We start from the raw sequence: 20,175 nt of genomic DNA, 5'->3' as shown, positions 1-20,175 counted from the left end.
CCTGCATGTAAATCGTCTTCATTATTTCCTCTACATTGGGGTGTTCATGGTTCCCCTCTGTTGTCTTCATCCTGAGGGGCAGATAGGCTGAGAGATGGCGAGTAGCCCATGGTCACCCAGTAAACCTGGTAGCTTATTTCCATTTTGAAAAATTAATTATGTGCAACCATAGTGTGAAATCAGATACTTATTGGGACATAGTATGAAGAAATATTTATATAAGCATGACTGTCAATGATGTTTATTATTTACACAACCTGTGAAGATATTTGTAGTGCAATCCTATGTTTGTTTACTCAGAAGCAAGTTCCAATATATTCAATGGGGCTTACTCAAACAGGGAAGCATGCACAGAACTGCAACCTCAAGTGATAAGGCACTCACCCAACCCAAAATTCAGAATCAGAATGTTTTAAATTGTTTTTATATTTTTTAAAATTTTAAAATTGTGTTTTAAATTGTTTTTAAAATGTTTTAAATTGTATATTTGTTTTAATGTTTTTGATTGCTGTAAACTGCCCAGAGAGCTTCGGCTATGGGGCGGTATACAAGTGCAATAAATAAATAAATAAATCATGCCACTTTACTCTGTTTTGCAACTTTATACTTGTTTTTATGGTTACTGGATTTTAAAGGGATTTATATCTTGTGGTGTAGTGGTTAAGGTGTTGGACTACGACCTGGGAGACCAGGGTTCGAATCCCCACACAGCCATGAAGCTCACTGGGTGACCTTGGGCCAGTCACTGCCTCTCAGCCTCAGAGGAAGGCAATGGTAAACCACCTCTGAATACTGCTTGCCATGAAAACTCTATTCATAAGGTCGCCATAAGTCGGTATCGACTTGAAGGCAGTCCATTTCCATTCCATAACTTATCGTGAGCTGCCTTGGTTTCCACTTGACAACTCTATCTCACAGGATTGTTGGAACGACTCCATATACACACACAAACTGGAGATGTAAAAATACCTACACCCCATATAATAGTGTATTGGCAAAACCAGTTGGTCATTATAGAACATTTTTTTCCAAAAATAAAATCAGTATTAGTTTCCTACATAATAAAAGCAATGATACCTAAATAAGCCCTGCCTAATTGCTTTAAAAAATAGGATTGGAAGAGGAAACATTTACAACACAAACACAATTTTTTGCTATGTTCACTCAAAAGTCTAATTAATTTATAAAACAATCCTAACCAGATCTACTCCAAAGTAAGTCCTACTGAATTCAATGAGGTTTACTCGGGGTATATGGGATTAGCATTGCAACTATAGTCCCTCTTCAACAGCCCAGGAAAATTTAAACTTGTTTGATTCCTGCACACAAGAGAGAAAAAGACTGAAAGCTCTATACTTCCTCAATTTATGAGATTTTCAGATAAGCAGGAAAAAAACAACAGTTTTCTGGCCTTGCAATGGGGTCTACCTACTGCCTTGTCAATCACAACCCTGACTTCACATTGGCTACAAATCTGAAAGGGCTGGGTTAGAGCAGCTAGCTACCAGCTCATTTAACAGAAGTTGCAGGGGCAGCAGCTGACATTTTGGTGTAGATCTCTTGAACCAGACCACCTAGAAGCTTAATTTATTTTTAAATGAAAGCTGAGAGTCCAGAGATTAAGGTGACACACCCAGAGAGGAGGACAGGACACCAACATCCGGAGCCTCTGGGCAAAAAACGGAGACCTGGCAACCCTAGCAGGGTTGGCAGCAGGGATGTGCGGGAGGAAGGGAAGGCCATTGGGTTCATTCCCCTCCTCCTAGAAAGCAGCAGGAGGGCCTCTCACCCCACTAACAACACAACGTATAACGGATATTGACAGAAAAGCGAGCAGACAAAAATAACACATCATAACCAGTTTGAAAGATGAAAGAGAGCTTTAAAAAAATATTGTTCAGGTCAAAAGCATGCCAGAATAACCTTGTTTTGACCTTGTGTCTAAAAGCCACCGAACAGGGGGCCTAAGCAAACCTCCCGGAATAGTGAGTTCTCACAATCTGGGTGCCATCACTGAGAAATCCCTGTCTCAGGAATCCTTGCAACAATCCTCCATGCTAGTTTAGTAGACTGCAACTAGACTGGAGCAGCAGAGCCACTGCAGCCATTTGCCCAATGCCACTTGTGAGTTTGTGGCTAAGGTGAGATTCAAAACAGGGGGAGGCTCCTTGACTGCCTGCCCCACTCCCACCCAGCCCCCAAGCTGGACCAGCTCTCCAAATATAGAGTCAGAGGATGAGCTGCCCTCAACCAGGGAAAAGGAAAGGTACACCTCCTGTTAGGGAGGGGAGAACAATTTGGTCCTGCTCACATTTTAAGGACAGCGTACCTAACATCAGAGCTTGGAAAAGTTACCTTTTTGAACTACAACTCCCATCAGCCCAATCCAGTGGCCATGCTGGATGGGGCTGATGGGAGTTGTAGTTCAAAAAAGTAACTTTTCCAAGCTCTGCCTAATGTGCACTTTCCCAAACAAAAAATACAGCTATCCTTCAAAATCTGCACTTCTCCAAATTTCGTGATGCAGTTTTCCAAGCAAAAATGTGTTCAAAAATGTGTATATTTGGGGAAAGTGTTCACTGAAAGTGTGCATATTAGTGAGAACAACATATAAACATATATTATATTATGCAAAATAGCTTGCTAATAAAGTATATATTAGGCAAAATTGTATACCAATGAACAAAATGTGTACATTAGAAGTACAGTGAAGAACGGATGAACTTCTGTAAACTGTAGTTCAGCTGCTGAAAAATCCCTCTGAATGAATAATGATACTCCCTCAAGCACACAAATGCCTGCCTGCAGGAGGTTTGAAACCCTTTTCTCATCTCCCCTCTTCTCAAACAGCTGGTGTTGGGCAGCCAAGTATGGGACAGTGGAAAACATAGTCTAATCCTGGCCTCCAGAACCCACAGCGCTTGAGATCTCTCACATTTTTCCTCTCTAAAGTGGGGCAGCTGAGAATGAGGAACAGCCACTGCATTTAGAAACACCGGTCAATTTTCCAAGATCTAGAGAAGTTAGGCATTTCTGAAAACTCTGCCATGGCCAAGAGCTCCCAGTAATTGCGAACAAACTCTCTTCCGCACTGCCCAGTTTTGCTCTTGCAACCCAGAGACCCGCTGGACGAAAGGCTTACGTTCCTGGTGGTTTAGAAGGAGCCCTTCTCAGTTACACACCACTTTTTAAACTCGCCACATAAGTACATCCTTAAGCTTTTTTTCTCCCCTTGGAACAAGAATCCAAACATCTTAAATTACAGCTCTTTTTTCCATGAGACCTTCCCACATGTCTCTTCACACAGAAAAGTGCTGCCACCGCTATGTTGAATGCCAGCAAAAAAATAAAATAAAAATAATTAAAATTTTCATTTCTTTTCAAGGAAGATGCTTTCTTTCCTTTCTAGATGCAATAGTTTAGACACATAAAGAAAAAGCCTCCCTCAATTCAGAAACCCCAAAACCCTCAAAAGGTCTCCACAGGAAAAGGAGTCAAAAGCTGGTCCAGGAGCTTGAATTTACAGCCAGATTATGGATTTCATTACCAGGAACAAAGGGTGGGGCAAAGATGCAAGAAAGAGAAATTAAATCCCAGCATGAACAGCCCCAACTATGACTCCTGTACTGCTTGGTGGTGATTTAAACTGGTGTTGAGCCCCTAAAGGTAGTTTTATGCTGTGAACACACTGGTTGCCTACAGCAGACCCTTTCCATTAGCCACACCTGGAGGGGGGAAAGGGTTGATCCGCCAATCAGTTGTGAAATCTCTTTGAAGCTGAATTTTTTGAAAAAGCACTCCAGCAGCTCCCATCGGCTTTCACAGTAAAAAGGGGCGGGTTTGACTAGCGTCGTGTGCCCCCGTTTTCTGGAGAGGTAGAGATGCTCTAGAACCGGCAGAACAGCGAGTGTGTCTCCACCCTTTATGGCAAGACTCAGCCCCACAATGTGCAAAGTATGATTAAAAATATTTTCACTGGAATCTCTCACTGGGAGACTGGGAGGGGGGTGGGGTGGAGGAGAGCCTCCTTCCAGCCTCAGCTGTCATGGTTACTCGAGTTCTGCAGAGCACAGAATCCGGCAGAGCTTTTCCAAGTGGTGAATAGGCTTTTGTCATCTGACTATGAGAGGCCTGCTATAACAATTTTGAGAGGCACTTTAGGGACAAAATCACTCAGATGCAGACAGCATTGGATGCCACAGTTAGAGCAAGTCCAACGGGGTGCCCAGAGGACTGTCTGTTCCATCGGTACTGAATCAGTTTTGATTATTGCAGCCTGAGGATGTGGAGAAGCTGCTTGAAGAAGTGTGGCCGACCACCTGTCCCCTGGACCCTTGCCCATCTGGGCTTCTGAGAGCTGGCAATAGGGGGTTGACTGGGTGGGTCCAGGGAGTGACCAATGCTTCACTGGAGGAGGGTGAGGTCCCATCTGCCTTGAAGGAGGTGGTGGTGAGTCCTCTCCTTAAGAAGACCTCCCTGGACCCAGACACATTAAACAACTATTGCCCAGTGGCAAATATTCCCTTTGGACAAGGTACTCAAGAAGGTGGTGGCAGTCCGGCTTCAAGCATGCTTGGAGGAAACTGATTTCTTGGACCTGTTCATCCGGCTGCAGGCCTGGCCGTGGCACTGAAACTGCCTTGATCGTCCTGGCTGATGACATCTGCTGCGCGAGACACGGGGGAGCATGACCCTGCTTGTTCTCCTTGATCTCTCAGCAGCTTTTGATACCGTTGACCACAGCATCCTTCTGGAGCGTCTCAGGGAGATGGAGGTTGGGGGCACTGTGCTTCAGTGGTTCTGCTCATACCTCCAGGGCTGCTTCCAAAAAGTAGTGGCGGGAGGCTACTGTTCGGCCCCACAGGAGCTGTCCTGTGGTGCTCCGCAGGGTTCCATCTTGCCCCCATTCTATTTAACACTCATATGAAGCCATTAGGAGCTGTCACCAGGAGACCTGGAGTGATCTCTCATCAATACACAGATGACATTCAGCTCTCTCTCTCTGTTCCATCTGAATAGGGAGAGGCAGTTGAGGTGCTAGACCAGTGCTTGGAGGTGGTGATGGGTTGGATGTGGACCAATGAACTGATGCTAAATCCTGAAAAGACAGAGGTGTTTTGTGTCCAGGGTTCTCATGTCTGAGAGGTGGGGGAGACAGAGGTGTCTTCTGGATGGGGCTGCACTCCCCTTGAAGGAACAGGTCCACAGTTTGGAGGTACTCCTGGATCCAACATTGTCACTAGACGCTCAGGTGGCCTCAGTGGCTAGGAGTGCCTTATTCCAGCTCCTGCTGGTTCACCAGCTTCACCCCCTTTTGGACAGAGATGACTTGGCTGTAGACCACCATGTTCTGATAAGTTCTAGACTGGGTTGTTGAAATCCGCTCTACTTGAGACTGTCCTGAAGACAACTCGGAAACTTCAAATGGTCCAAAATTCAGCAGCCAGATTATTGGCTGGGGTTTCCTTTAGATCTCATATTACCTCAATTTAAAACAGCTGTATTGGCTGCCAGTTTGCTTCCAGGCCTAGTTCAAGGTGCTCATGCTAGTGTTTAAAGCCCTAAACACATTAGGTCCCAAATATCTGAAAGACCGCCTCCTTCTGACCCCCTAGGGTGCTGAGATCAGCAGAGGGGCCCTTTGGGTAGTTCCACCACTCTCTGACATTTGGAGGATGGTGGCCCTGGAGAGGGCCTTCTCTGTGGTGGCCCCTAAGCTGTGGAACTCCCTCCCCACTGAGGTGTAACTGGCAGCTTCACTGTACAGCTTTCAGTGAACGCTGAAGACGCCCGTCTTTTCTCTGGCCGTTGATACCTGAGACGTATCTTTGTAGGACCCACCTTATTTTCTGTGATGCTGTTACGGTTGTTATTAACACTGTAATTTAAGTGTTGTAACCTGCCCTGGGACCTCTGGGTGAATGGCAGGCAATAAGTGATGATGATGATGGATTTGATTTCCCCATGATAGTCACCAGGGAGGGACTAAGCTTTTATTTTTTCAAATCAGGGTTAGGAATTTCTGGCCCAAGATGAAAGGTGGGTAATAAATGATGATGATGATGATAAGTACTAGTAGTAACATCTATGATGGTGAATTGCACAGGCTCAGGGAACAAGTCAAGGTGCTGAAGCCACCTTGGGATGCAGAATGTGAATTAATTCATTCAGAAAGGCCTGGTGGTGCTTGGCCCTCAATGGGCCAACCTTTTTTTGAACTCCTTCACAGGGTCTGCAAGTGGCTCATCCGCTTGAATTTCTGAGGAATAAGGTACTATAAATAAATTATACAGCTGGGTTTTAATCTATATATTTACAGCCCTTCTTCATTAATGCCATGTTTTATTTGAGGTCCCTACTGTGAAGAAGAGCTCTGGTCTTCTGCCCTCTCCATTTTGGCTAACCCAGCTCAGCACTAAGTCTCCAAATCTGGCAGAGTGTCCCAGTGACAATTTCCACCAGGGCAGCTCTCTTCCCCGACACTACAGGGGGTCCACTGCCCCCCGCCTCAGATTCCAAAAGGTGCGAAAGGGCTACCAGAGAAACGTGTGGCGAGACCTGATTGGCTGACAGGTGACAACTGCCACTCAAAGACACTGTGGGTTGGAAGCCCTTGAAAAAGGAACTGAGAAGACAATCTTTTCTCCCTCACCCACCCATCACAGAACTGGCCTCAGACCATCTAAGACGTGATACTCATGATACTCTTAAATATTAGACAGGCGCCAACTCTGTTATCTTTTCGGCACCTATTGAAGTCCTTCCTCTTTCAACAAGCTTTTTAAGTTGAGACTTTATCTCAGTCTGCATCTGTGTTGGAATTGCTTTTTAATATGTTTTTAAACCTTTTTTTTAAAAAAAAACAATATGTTTTAACCTTTTTTCTTTTTTAAGATGTCTTCAAAGCTTTTAAAAATGTTTTTAAAGATGTTTTGTTTTAATGTATTTTAAAGTCTTTTTTATGATGTTTTAAAGTGTTTTTAGTGCTTTTGTTTGCCGCCCTGGGCTCCTGCCGGGAGGAAAGGCCGGATATAAATATATAAATAAATAAATAAATGAGGAGACCAGAAGCCTATTTTGTAAATAGCAAGATTAAAATTTTATTTTAATTTTGTTTTTAAAAATCCTTTTATGTTTTTAGTCAGTTCATATGCACTGCAGACTGGACAATGCTGGAAGTTTCTTTTAGCTTTGTGATAAAGACAATAAAGGATATGATGACTATCCCAACTGGTCTTCCATGCCGGATTGGATAATATCGCCCCACCCACCCAGCATGCCTGCCCCACCTCTGCCATCCCCACAAGGATGGAAAGTCCAAATGCAGCCTGTGCACTTTTCTCAGGGAAGACAGAAGTGGGCCAAGTTCATTGGGTGGCCACACATGCTCCCTCCCCTCCTCTCAAGGAAAGAGGCAGCATCAAATCTGGCCTAACAACATCCTTCGTCAGAAGCTGCCAATCTTGATGCAAAGTCCTGGAGACAGCTGGTGATGTTCTCTGTCCAGCTGCTAAATCTCATCCTTTGCTAGTAAACTATAGGCTTGTCATTCAAGAAGGCAAAGATGCTGCTGGCAAAGTCTGTGACTTGGCTTTATTTATTACATGTTGCCTTTCCTCCAAGAAGTCCAGGGTAACATACATGGTTTTCTTCCCTCATTTTACCCTCACAACAATCCTGTGAGGTAGGGTAGGCTGAGAGACAGTAACTGCCTTGACCAAAGTCACTCAGTGAGCTTCACAGCTGAGTGTGGATCTAAACACAAGAAGTTCAGGGGCAGCCTGAGAAAATTCTCAGCTTGCGCGTTCTGTATGGTGCCAGGAGATGCAAAGCAGAAGATTCTGGCTCCCTGCATCACCAGGGCGGCCATCAGGCTGGGAAAGAGATTGGCATGATCTTCACTGGGTTGCAGTGCCAACTGGATTATGGTCAGAGTGGGTACTGCAGCTCATCAGCCCAGCCAGCCCAGATGATCCAAGGAGACAATAGGGGCCTGGCTGGCCTGATAAATGCTGTTGCTTCAGCCTGAGGTCTTCTGTAGGAGCTGTTTCTTGCCAAACAAATTGAAGAGACACCTGTGCAGGTCTGGCACCAGTGGTTGGCCAGGTTGGGCACTGGCTGAGGGGCCCGGGCACTGAGAGGGGCCCCTGCTGCTGGGGCTGGGCAGTTGTTGCTCCACTCCATGATCAACACTAACATTGGGTTGTAGAGTATGTGCCCTGTGACCTGATAGTGGTGCAGATCGTGGAGCGCCAGCAGGGCCGGATTATTCATTAGGCTTAGTAGGCTGAAGCCTAGGGGCCTGGAGCTCTTGGGGGCCCGTGCATAAGCTAAAAAAAATTATTGCAGGATAAGAGCTTCCGAACAGCCCGCCATCCCTCCACTTCACTTACCTTTTTCTCTGCTGTTTTTTGCGGTTTGCCATCAATCAAGATGGCGGCCGAGGTTTCCCTAAGGGGCTGAAGCCTCTGCTGCCATCTTGGTTGATGGCACCAATGCGTGCTACACACGTGCATTGCTGCCATCAACCAAGATAGCGGCAGAGGCTTCAGCCCCTTAGGGAAACCTCGGCCGCCATCTTGATTGATGGCAAACTTGCGTAAAAACAAGCGGAAAGGTAGGGAGAAGAGGGCCCCAAACACCAATCAGCCTAGGGGCCCTCCTCAGCTTAATCCAGCCCTGAGTGGCAGCCAGCCATCCTCCCAGGCAACACATACACACACCCTGCTGCTGTGGCGCTGATGTGGTCGGGCCTATTTAAGCCCCCAGTTGTGGCGCTGCTGTCGCCACCTTCGAAAGCCCCTGCAGTCTGGTGCTGGCCCTGCAGCTGTGCCTCACCTCTCTTCTGCCAGACTGCTCTGCTGCCTAGACGATATACCTGCTGGGCCCTCTGCTGTTTGCTCACTGCTCTGGACCTTGACCTCAGCCTGACCCACACTATATATTCCTCACTGGCCATTCCAGCAGCCCGCTTGCAAAGGACTGACCCTGCAGGGCCCTGACACTCATAGGACGAGAGGAGCTTGCTGGGTTCTGCAGGGCAGCGAGGCAAGGCCCAACCAGGGGGGGAAACATGGCAAGGGGGGAGAAGGTTCAGGCTGGCTAGACCCCAGGCAGGGTTCAGGTCTTGCGCTGGGGTGCACAGCAGCAGCAAGTGCATTGTAGCCTAACTCTTCGTACCACCTGGGCTGCGAGACGTGACACTGCTCTGCTTAAAGGCACAGCCTTCTGCCGCAACCACCTACTGTGACAGAGCAAGGGTGGCTCAGTTCTCCCTGAGGCTTCTGCAGCAGAGTCCTCCCAGCCAGAGGATGGCAGTGCCACATTCACAGGGAGGGGGCACCGGCTCAAAGGGTTCAGCTGATAGCATCTCTGGGGCTGGCCCTGCAGGCCCCTTTGCTGCAGAGTCCTTGCCCTCATCCCCTGAAGATGAGGAATCTGATCCCAGGCTCATGGCAGGCCTGTTCGTGACCCCCAAATCCCGGAGCTGGCACCATTGGCAGATTTGTGTACTGAATTAACTGACTCCCACAATAGGGACCTTCTGTGGCTTCAGAAACAGTTTTCTTGCTATTTATTGTTAGTGTTCATTTATCTTTTACCATTGCGTGATTTGAATACGCTTTCCTTTCACTTAGGGCTCATCCAAACGGAGTGGGATAATCCACGTTTTCCATATCCGGTTCGTCATCTGACAGTCCTCACTTTGACTGTTTGTTCGCTCTTTCCCAATTAAAAAAACCGCTTTTTTTCCGTCCACACACACAGTGAGAGGACCCGTACTTCTTCTCGCTTTTACCCAGTTCCGCCCATAACACTCCCCCCATCAGCCAATTGGTCCGCAAAAATATGACGTATGCTCCTCTCCCCCTTTGCAACAAAGCACAACAAGGTGCATGCACTTGAACGTACGAGCGCAAAAGTTTGAATTTCCTGATGGTTTGGTAGTAGTGGCTGTAATGGAGTTCCTTGTCGCTCACCACTCCGGAGCAGTGCCGGCTGGGGGTGTGTCTCCAGGCACCCTGACCATCCAGGGGGATTGTGGGCAGTGCAAGGGATCAGCGCTTGTAATCGCCAGGCGAATCCCCCCGTAACCCTTGGACTCATTCACTGCAGGGTTCAGCCCCGGACCGTTATGCGGCTCGGCGGCAGGAATGCTGCCCCTGAGAGAAGCAAACAGCCCCCCCACGGGTGGCCGCTCTTGGCTCGGGCAGGGAATGCAGGCAAACAGCCCCACGTGCTGCTGTGTCAATCTGCGCTGAAGCAACCAGCACAGGCTTTGCGGTGTTCCCTCTGATAAAAGAAAAATGCAAACCACTTATATGCCAATAATTCCTGTATTTTTGTTTGTTTGTATTTGCGATATTTCTCAAAACCGACTGTATGCTTTTCTACCTTCAACGTTTCTGGAGATACACATGATTGCAATTCCACTTATTTCTCCAGAACAGCAAGTAATGATGTGTCATGTCTAGGAAGGTAGACCACCAGTCTCTATGGTTGCGGGTGGCTGAGACACTCTAGCAAACCACTTATATGCCAGTAATTCCTGTGGGATTTTTGCTTGTATTTGCAATATTTCGCAAAAGCGACTGTATGCTTTTCAGCTCAGCTGGGCTGGGGAGAACCTGCAGGCTGTGGCTGAAATTGACAAGACTCAAAGAGAGTAGCCTTGCAGGCAGGAAAGCGAAATTGACTAAGGATGCATGAGTGTCTGTAATCCAAGAGGAAAGCCTCTATTTCTCTTCTCCCCCCACTCTCCCTCCACTCCGGATGCCTGAAACAAAGACCAATATGTTCAAGAAGGACATTTGATGCGGGGGTGAGGGGTGGGAGGTGGAGGTTAGGCAAAGATAAATATTTTCTCCCTTGAAAAAGTTTACAAACAACCACAATTGCAAATCTCACCCTGAGCGGCTGCCCAGTTTGCAGGCTGGCTAAAAATTAACCACTGTTGCTGCTTCTGCGCAAATACGCTTTTTTGCATCTGCACAGTAGAAGTTGCAGGGGGGCCCCCCAACACCACATCATTGCTCTGATAGGTTCCTTTTTCCCGGGCTTTCCCCAGACATTCGAGCACATGCACAACAGTGGAAATACGTGATTGGCTGAGAATGAGGGAAGGGATATGGGGAACCGCCCAAGAACCACCCATCAAACGCCCACAGCTGTAAAGTCCGCGGTATTGTATCTGAGCGCCTGAAGGTACAGCGGATGATTCCTGGTTTAAAAAAGCAAATCACATTATTTGCGGTATTGCAGGAGCGGATTTAACAGCGCGTAAATGCGCAAAAGCGCGCGGCGTCATATGGACGACCGAAAAATAATGAAAACACAAAGCAATCCTGTCACACGTTTTACAGTTGTCTGGATGAGCCCTTAGTTTGTATTTTTGGATGAAATTGTAAAAATTAAGACATATGGTGCATTTTTTAAAAAACATACATCAGGGGCAAAGGTGGCCCACCGTCCCACAGGGCAACTGAATGTGATATGCAACCTTCAAAGCAGCCTTCACCAACCTGGTGCCCTCCAGATGTTTTGGACTGCAACTCCCATTGGCTGGGCCGGGTAGGAGTTGTAGTCCAAAACATCTGGTTTGGTGCAGTTCCTCTGGAGGCAGATGGCAATGATGTTCCCTGGAATTTCTTCCTCTCTCCTGTGGGGAGAACCACTTCTACAAGAAGGGACGTGTCTCACTCACTCCTGCCGCCCATGCGGTTGTGCAAAATGCTTATAAAAATGGAGTGACTCCACACTTGAATGAATCACTGCAGCTGCACCCAGTGCCGGCTTCAGGTTTTGGGAGGCCCTGGGGCCAAGATCCCTTATGTGGGTCGGGCCCACCTTCTCCTTGCTGCTGCCACTTTGCTAACCTGATCCTTTTGGGTCAGTCTGCAGAGCCACCCAGAGGACTGGGCAAGGCAAGAGGAGGCTGCTCTGCCTTCTCCTGTCCCCTGTGACGGCTCACTTGCTCAGAGGGGCCAAGTGAAAGTGATGCCAAGGAGGAAAAGCAGAGCTGGGCAGCTCCAGGAGCTGGCAGCAGGGCCACTGCTAAGGTGTGGGCCTTGACAACTACTCAACAACACCAGCCCCTGACACCAGCCCATGCTGCACCCGCTGCCTCGTTTTGTGGTTTTTAACTTTTCTTGTTGACTGTCTGGAGGACTCTGATGGTCCATACTTTTATGCAAATATTGCATACTTGCATATTATAATGGTTATGGTAAGTGGTTTATATCAGAGCATTTAAGGTAAGTGGTCAGCGTTGGGAGCAGGGAAGGGATGAGTGGAATGTTGGAGTGTGCTGGATAGCGATTGGCCAAGCGATGGAGAATGTGTGTGTGTGTTACTGTTTTGGCAATTAGGGATTGTTGGAGGGACGGTTTTAGTGAGAGAGCATGCAGGGTAGGTGTTGTTTATTAGTTTTGGATTAGTTGGTGAGTGGGTGGAGAGAGTGTAGGAATATTAGAGGGGTAGGCCAGGTGGGGCTTTAAAGTGAACATACAGCCATTTAAGTTCAAGACTTTGAAACAATTTATGAAACCACATGTTTATGAATAACAAGTGAACTTGCTTCATTTCAAACGCATCTGTTATATTGTTTTGTTTTCACAGAAGTGCCTCTTCACTGGCTACGCTAGAGGCTGCATCACAGACTTCGTATCTGTGGTGGCAGCAAATCCTTGAAGGAGATTTGAGTGTCGGGTCACAGGGCCCAACTCACAATGCGAGCTTTAAGGGACAAAGTGTCCCAGGGGAGTGGAGGCTGACCTGATTACCTGAGCCACATAGCAACAAGCCTAAAGGAACAAAGGAGAGCGTCCCTGAATAGCATGAGCTATGTTGCATTGTGTGAAGAGTAAATAAAAACACACAGACAACCCCGCTAATAAAAGTGGGTTGGTGGGGGAGCAGGGGCGCGACAAGGGCATTGTTAATATACAAACGATGTAACTAACTTACCAACTAACCCTAAATAAAAGCCAAGAGAGCTCTTGAGTACAGTAGAGCCCCACTCATACAGTGGGTTACGTTCCAGACCCCCACCGAAAAGTGAAACCTGCCGAAAAGCAGAACTCCGTCAATAAAATGGTGCCCGACACCCGGAAAACACTGTAAAAGCAGAACAAGCGCCGCATGAGTGGGCCCTTACTCTAATTGAAAACCGCCATATTAGCAGGCCGCCAAAAAGTGGGGCCCTACTGTATAAGAAAGTGTCCTGGCTCCTGACCAAAACACAACAGCAGGGGCACTTCCTCAGGAGTGAGGAAGGAATACTTTATTAAGGCAGGTTAACGATACAGACCCAGAGGCCAGAAAGAGCCCATATACAGCCCAGGAGCTCTTGCAAGGCAAAGGGCTAGCAGGAATAGGTCTGGTCCAGGCACAAGGACCAGGCTGCACAAGGCCAAGGTGAATGACAAGAATTCCAAGGGTGCGCAGGAGAAGCAACATTGATCCAACCAGCCAAGCTTTGAAGGACAGGTGGAGATGCCCAGCTCCTCATGAGAATCCCTGCTTCTGCAAGAGTTCCAAGCCTGAAGGTGGACACGATGTCTGGAGTAGGGAGGGAAAGATCTCTGCATTTCAGTTCTCTCCGTTCCTAATTTTTCCACTCTTCAGGTCAGAGTGAAGAGCGCAGCATATTTCTGCAGCAATCTGTGGGTTTTTTTACATAATTCTCATGACAATTTTCCAGCATTTTAGTGCAAATCTCTCCTAAAAAAACATGTTTGTAGGGACTTTTGGCTAATGTACACATTTGTTCAAGCCATTCATCATATAATGCATATGTTATTTTCATTCATATTTCCATTTTATGCACACTTTCCTCTAACATATGCATTTTTGTAAACACTGTTTGGTTGAACTGCATCACAAAATTCAAATAAGTGCAAATTTCAAAGGATGGCTGTGTTTCAGTTCTCGTATAGTTATGGAAAGTGCAAATTTGATAAACTCAGCTTGAAATGTGAACTGAATTGAAATTCTTGCCCATCCCTAGTTTAGACAGACCCATCTCTTCCTTTCTCTTGATGCACCACCTCGCCCTGGAAGACAATGGCAGGCCCACCATCACCTCTGACTCCCCCCATCCCATCCCATCCGACTGTTCCACCCCATGCCCCAGTGGGGAAGTAGCCTCTCCAGCCTCTGCCAGCTCCCTCTCCTCCAGAGGCGGAAGAGAGGAAGTCTCTGGGACCCCTGTTTCAAGCCAGGTGCATCCAGAGGGGGGGGCACTCCACCAGCTGGGCTCGCCTCGGCCTTCTCTCCCTCTGTCCTGCTCTTCCTCCAGGACCTGCCCCTCCTGATCTAAATCAGAGCACTCAGAGGGAATCATGACACAGAGAAGCTTGCACAGTACAGCGAGTGGCATTTTCTGGGCAATTGTTCTGAAGGTGGTGAACATCTGTCTAGCTGATTTGCCATATTTTTTTATTTATAGCCAGGGTTGCTGAGCTGCAGCCCTCCAGACATTGCACCCTAACACCCATCAGCCCCAGCCAGCATGGCCAATGATCAAGGTTGATGAGAGTTGGAGTCCGTCAACATGTGGAGGGCCACAGGTTCCCCGTCTGGAGGGCCACAGGTTCCCCACCCTTGCCATCACAATTGTTGAAGTAGGAAGTGTGTCTTCAGCTGATGACAGAACCCAAGAAGGGATGGCACCAGCAACATGTCAAGTGGGAGGGCTTTCCACAAACAGGGTGCCACTGCAGAAACGTTCCTCTCCTATGTCACTGCAAGAACGGCTTCCCCAATCATCTTAACCATCTTTCCAAGCTGGTGACCTCCAGATGTTGTGGGGCTCCAACTACCACGAGCACCAGCATGGTCAATAGTCAGGAAGGGTGGGAGTAGCAGTCCTGGTGAACCACCACTGCCAATTTTACAGCATTTATATGCTACCCAATAACTTGCCTTTACTTGAAGGACCACCTTACCCCACAGGTACCCACTCAACCACTTCAATCCGCACTTGCCACATGAGTGTTCTGTACTTGCAAGGATCCTTCAGTGTCGCAGTACCTACTCTCTGGAACTCCCTGCCCATTGATGTTAGGCAGGCATCTTTGTTGTATTGTTTTTGGCAGCTGCTAAAAAGTTTTTTGTTTAAGCAAATCTACCCAGACTTGTAATTTTATGATGTATTTTTGTTGTGAAGCTGCTGATAAATGTTTTGATAAATGTTATGTCTACTTGTTTTTAAAGTTCACTTTTATTGGTATTTTCTTACATAGAGAGGTTATAGAGCATACAGGGTTTTGTTGATTAAATGGATATATAACTTGCTAATCAAATAAATAAATATATTTCTCTGGGCAGCTTGTATTAAAATATTGGAAGGGAGAATCAACATCAGAGAGTATTATGGCACTTTCAAGACTAAGAAATTTATTGTGGTATGAGCTTTTGTAGACAAAAAAGTTATCTTCAATTGGCAGATATATACAGATGAGTGTAGAGGAAAAAATGGTAAACAATGCAGTCAAATAGCACTTGCCGTTTAACTCAAGTGCTTCCCATTCCTCCCTCCTCCCCTCTCTGAATTTCTGTCAACTGAGGATAATGCTCTAAGCCTCTGATAAAGTGGCCTCTGATAAACTTCCTCTGGAAGTTGCCATATTAGTGAGGGCGTCCAGATGACCTGTTTATTGAGCATTTGTCCTTATTTGTTTGCAGGGAGATAAGATGATGTTGGCTATTTAATGAGCATTCATTCTGATTTGTTTGTGCAGAGGTTAGATGATGTTGCATCAAAGCAAGTGTTATCCCAGTCTTTTCTGTGCTTATTGCAAAAAGTCCAATCTTCTGGGGAAGCAAGTTTGTTGCACAAGAGCACCAAATCAACCTTAATTGTGCAACATGAATTTGCTGGTATGTGACTGAAACTTCCCACAAAATAGCAACATTTGGTAGTATCCTGAATCTGCTTTTTCAGTTAGGATATGTGACCCAGCATTACGTGTGGTTGCCATCAGCATAGGACAGCTTAGATCCCTCCAGTCCTCAGTGCCCCCCCCCCTTTAACCACAGGCAGAGTCATGATCTGCCAAGGGAGAATTCTCTCCAGCCTCCTCTGACCTCCTCAGGTGCTCCATGCAGAGCCAAACTGCCTGTGCCTGGGATCCCTTTGAGCACTGATCATGCTCACCAGGGGTGGCCCCCCTGTGCCTCCCAGATGCCGTTGGACTCCAACTCCCATCAGCTGAAGCAGCCTGTGTAGCCAATGGTCAAGGAGAGGGTGGGGTGAACCTGACCATTTTGGTCTCTCTCAGTTTCTCATTTTCAATTCTCCACATTTCCACACAAGCGTGTGATTTGTTTTTTAAAGGCCTCATGAACATGCATCAACATTTGGGTGCAAATTCCTTCTAATATGCACCTATTTGTACGCAGTTTTGCCTAATCTACACATTTTTGGAAGCAATTTCCCCAAATATAATGCATTTTGTATGTTATTTTTATTAATATAAGCATTTCTATACACATTCTATATGCCCTAGCTAGCATATGCATTTTCTTTTACACACTACTAGGCTGGAGAACTGTGTGGCCAAATACAGAGAAATGTGAATTTCAAAGGATGGTTGTGTTTCGGTGTGCAAGTGCTTTGGAAAGAATGAATTAAGTAAGTTCACCTTTAAATGAGAACCAAAACAAATTCCTTCCCTCTCCACAGTCAAGGATGAGGGACCTTTAGTCCAACCACATGTGGAGAACCCCAGCTGAACCATTTCTGCTCTAGTTCTTCCTGAGATCTCTCCCTGCCATTCTAGTCCATGCAAACAATTCCTTCCCTTCCTCAAAAACAAAGCAAAACCAACCCTTGGTGTTGAAGCAGGGTTAATTCTGCAGAGTAAGTAAATGCCCTGTTAACTGAGCAGATTTATTCCAAGTAGAGAAAGCATTTTGAGTTTCCTGGTGGAGAACACACCAGGGCCCAACTCTGATCACTGGAAAAGCAGTGTTTTGTGTGTGCAATCTGCAAAACTCATCACCTGTGCGGCCTCCCTTCCCCATCCCTTGAAGCAAAGGCATGAAACTTGGCACTCAAAAGGAAATATCAGACCCAAATTAAAGCAGCCAACACAAGAAGCTGGAGCCTGTGCTTGCACTTTGAAGCAGGAGACTAGAGTCACCTTCTCCTCTCAGCTGCTTGTTTTCTTAAGGAGCAAATGGATTTGTCTCTCTGAAGGACCCCTCTCTGCTCCAGTTGCCACTCCACGTGGCTCTTGTGGTCTTGACGTCCTGGACAGCAATTAAGTTTGTCTGAGGGCCACTTTCAGAAGCAAATTTGTGTGTGTGTGGGGGGGGAGAGATGCAAGTCCATAACCCCCCACCCTAGAAAGCAACCTGCTAGGGATTCCACAAGTCCAGGAGAAATCCCCCCCAGGAACCTTACACCTCAGGCAGAGAGGACAGGGTGGACCTCGAGAGGACCTGTTGCAACAGTAACACAATGACAACATTTATGATGGGAGGAGCTGGCAATTTGCAATTTATTTTTTGGCAGTTCTAACACATTTTCTTTCCTATGGGATGTATGCTAAATAAGTCCAGAGTTTGCCACATGGCTTTCTATAATTATTTTCACTGTGAAAATGCTGGGCTGAAAAAGAGCCAGTGTGGTTTATTGGACTCAGTTCAGGAAGAATCAAGGAAGCTCAGTGGGTGATCTTGGCCGACCCTCCTCTCTCTCTGCCACATAGCAAACCTTGTTTGAAACTGAGGAGATGATCTAAGTCCACTGGTGATATTGCAGAGTCCGCTCTTTGAAGAAAAAAAATAATAAAAATTCCATGAGGCATACATCTAGCCTCTTGGAGCCTGTCAGAGTAGCTGTTTGGATCTGGGCTGAAATACAGTCTTTTGTTTTGGATTGGGTTTTTTTATGACATGTCTGTTTGTATTAATTTTGTCAACAATCTCATCACTACATTCTCCGCAACCCTCTGTGCAGCTGGATGCTCTTTAAAATGCAGCCCTAACCCTCTTATGCAAACATAATGGCGCTGAGTCAGCTGTGGGGTAAATAACATGAGTAAGCACTTTATACTATCTCTGGATACTATTAGCAGGACAAAGCAGCAATGGAAGAAATGTGCATTTCATTAGCTGAGAACAAAGAAAAAGTGGCTCAGAGTTAAGAAGAAAAAACATGCACAGGCTACAAAAAAAAATCACAACGCACTTTCCAATACATTGGCCAAATCTGACTTTGTTTCTTAGTATCTTGCCACTAAGGACCAATTCAACAAAGGAATCCCTTGGGAGGAAACAGAGGTGGGTTTCATATGCCTGGCCAAGCGGCGTGGTGGGCTTTGGCAAGCCGGGGTACAAAAGCGAGCCTGCCTTGGCCACCTCCTTTGCAAAAAAGGTTCCAAACGGAGCAATGCTGAGCGAGGCACCGCACGAAGGGGCGGTCCCGCTCTCCGTCCCGGGGCAACTTCTGTCCAAATCCCCGGCCAAATTTCAAAGACCCGCAACTGCACCAGGGCCAAGAAACCTGTCGCTCCTGTTGCAATTCCCCCAACAAAGGCAAACTCCAGCAGGTAATGCAGCAGGACCCGGCCGGAATCTGGAGGAGCCGTTGGGGGCTTCTAGACGGGGCATTGCGAAACCCTTGTTGGCAATCACACGCCTTTACTGGATATTCCGCAGAAAAGGGGGACCTGAATCAAATTGGGGGGGGATAAGGGCTGGCCCTTCGATGCCCGCGACCTCGGGTGCCCGCCGGCCCGCCTGAGGCCCCCCGTCCACCCGCGCCGTCCGGTCTGCCGGCAGAGCCGCCGCGGCCCTTCGCCACCCGCACTTACTTGTCCAAGATGAAGTACAAGTCGAAGCCCCCGTAGCAAGCGGAGCCGCCGTCCTCTCGCGGCCCGCTGTGCCCCTCGCAGGCCACCAGGACGGCGGCCACGACCAGCCCCGTCGCCCAGCCCCGTCGGAGAAGGCTCGGCTCTGCGGCGGCCATCCTGCCGGCTCCAAGGGGACGGCGGCCGGCGCGCTCCCCCCGAGGCTCCGTCACTGCGCGGCCGGCTCCCGCAGCGCCATCCCGCGGCTCCAGGCGCGCAGCCGATCCGTCCCCCCGCGCGCTAAAGAGCCCGTTTCCTGGGCGACCCCCGCGCGCTCCGTCGCTGGCAGGCGGCGAGGGCAGCAGCGCAGCGTCCCGACGCGTCCCCCCCGGCTCGTCTGCTCCTTTTTCGCTCGTTTTCGGCGGCTTTCCGAGCGCGCGGGGAGGCTCGTCCCCCTCCTCAGGCCGGCTGTCACGATCGCGGGCGGGGGGGTCCTGCCCTCCGTCTACCAAGAAAGCCCCGCGGGTGCCATCTGGTGGCGCAACGGGGGTGAAGCGGGGGAAAGGGCCCTCGGCGGCGCCCAAGCCGGCTCTGCCCCGACGAGGCGGCCGGGGAAGGAGGCGGTGCTCCCGCCGGCGAGCGGCGCCTCCCCCACCGAACTGAAGGCGGCGCCCCGGTGTCCATGGCAGCCATGCGAACCTCTGCGGGACGGGCCTCGTTGTGGGAAAAACCCCCAAACAAGCGCACGTCCGTTTCCTTCGCTTTGCAAAGTTCATGCTGCTGCAGAACCATTTCCAGCAACGGTATCCCGGAGCCTCCTTCCCAGCGGGGCTTTAGTTCTCCTGAGCCACAATCTGCTGCCACGGCTGTTTGAATGGGCGAAGCTGTCCTAGAGGTTGATGCCCCAGTTCGCGAACCAATACGACAAATCCCGCACCAGTTTCCTGCTGACACTTCCCTGACACACCATTTCTCTTGGGCCACAGCAGTGCAGTCACCTGTAAATTGGGGCAAGGGGGAACACCGTATTCTGAAGGAATATATAACCAGAGGGGACCAAACGGAGGTCAAGGGTGACATCAAGCGGCTAAAAAGAAATTTGCACAGATAATAATGAGCAGAATAGATGCTATTGAAACCGGGACTCAAATCTTGATTGAAGGTGGGAACTTATCACTACAGAAGATAACTAACCCTCTAAGGCCTGCTAATACTAGTACTATTTATACAGTGCTTGCCCAGGCTACTGTCACCCAGCCTCACCCGACTGCCACCATAACAGCATTTGGAAGGTTGTCGTCAGGCGACTACAGCATGACCACCTTAGAAAAATATTAAATGTTAAGATATATAGAACATTTTGTCTTTTAAATAC

At 48.0% G+C, this 20,175-nt stretch overlaps 1 protein-coding gene across 1 annotated transcript in view; it reads right to left on the bottom strand.

Annotated features, from left to right (window-relative positions):
- The window catches only part of ANTXR1 (ANTXR cell adhesion molecule 1), a 206,328-nt gene extending 186,550 nt beyond the window's left edge, over positions 1-19,778 (bottom strand). Inside the window, exon 1 of the mRNA XM_061592451.1 lies at positions 18,825-19,778. Coding sequence (XP_061448435.1) covers positions 18,825-19,576 — 752 coding nt within the window. The 5' untranslated portion in view covers positions 19,577-19,778. The remainder of the gene's footprint in view (positions 1-18,824) is intronic.
- Positions 19,779-20,175: the final 397 nt, after the last annotated feature.

This window comes from Rhineura floridana, chromosome 12, assembly GCF_030035675.1.
Source record: "Rhineura floridana isolate rRhiFlo1 chromosome 12, rRhiFlo1.hap2, whole genome shotgun sequence".
Taxonomy (NCBI): domain Eukaryota; kingdom Metazoa; phylum Chordata; class Lepidosauria; order Squamata; family Rhineuridae; genus Rhineura; species Rhineura floridana.
The sequence above is the reverse complement of the archived record's forward strand: the minus strand, read 5'-3'. Positions and strand labels throughout refer to the sequence as shown.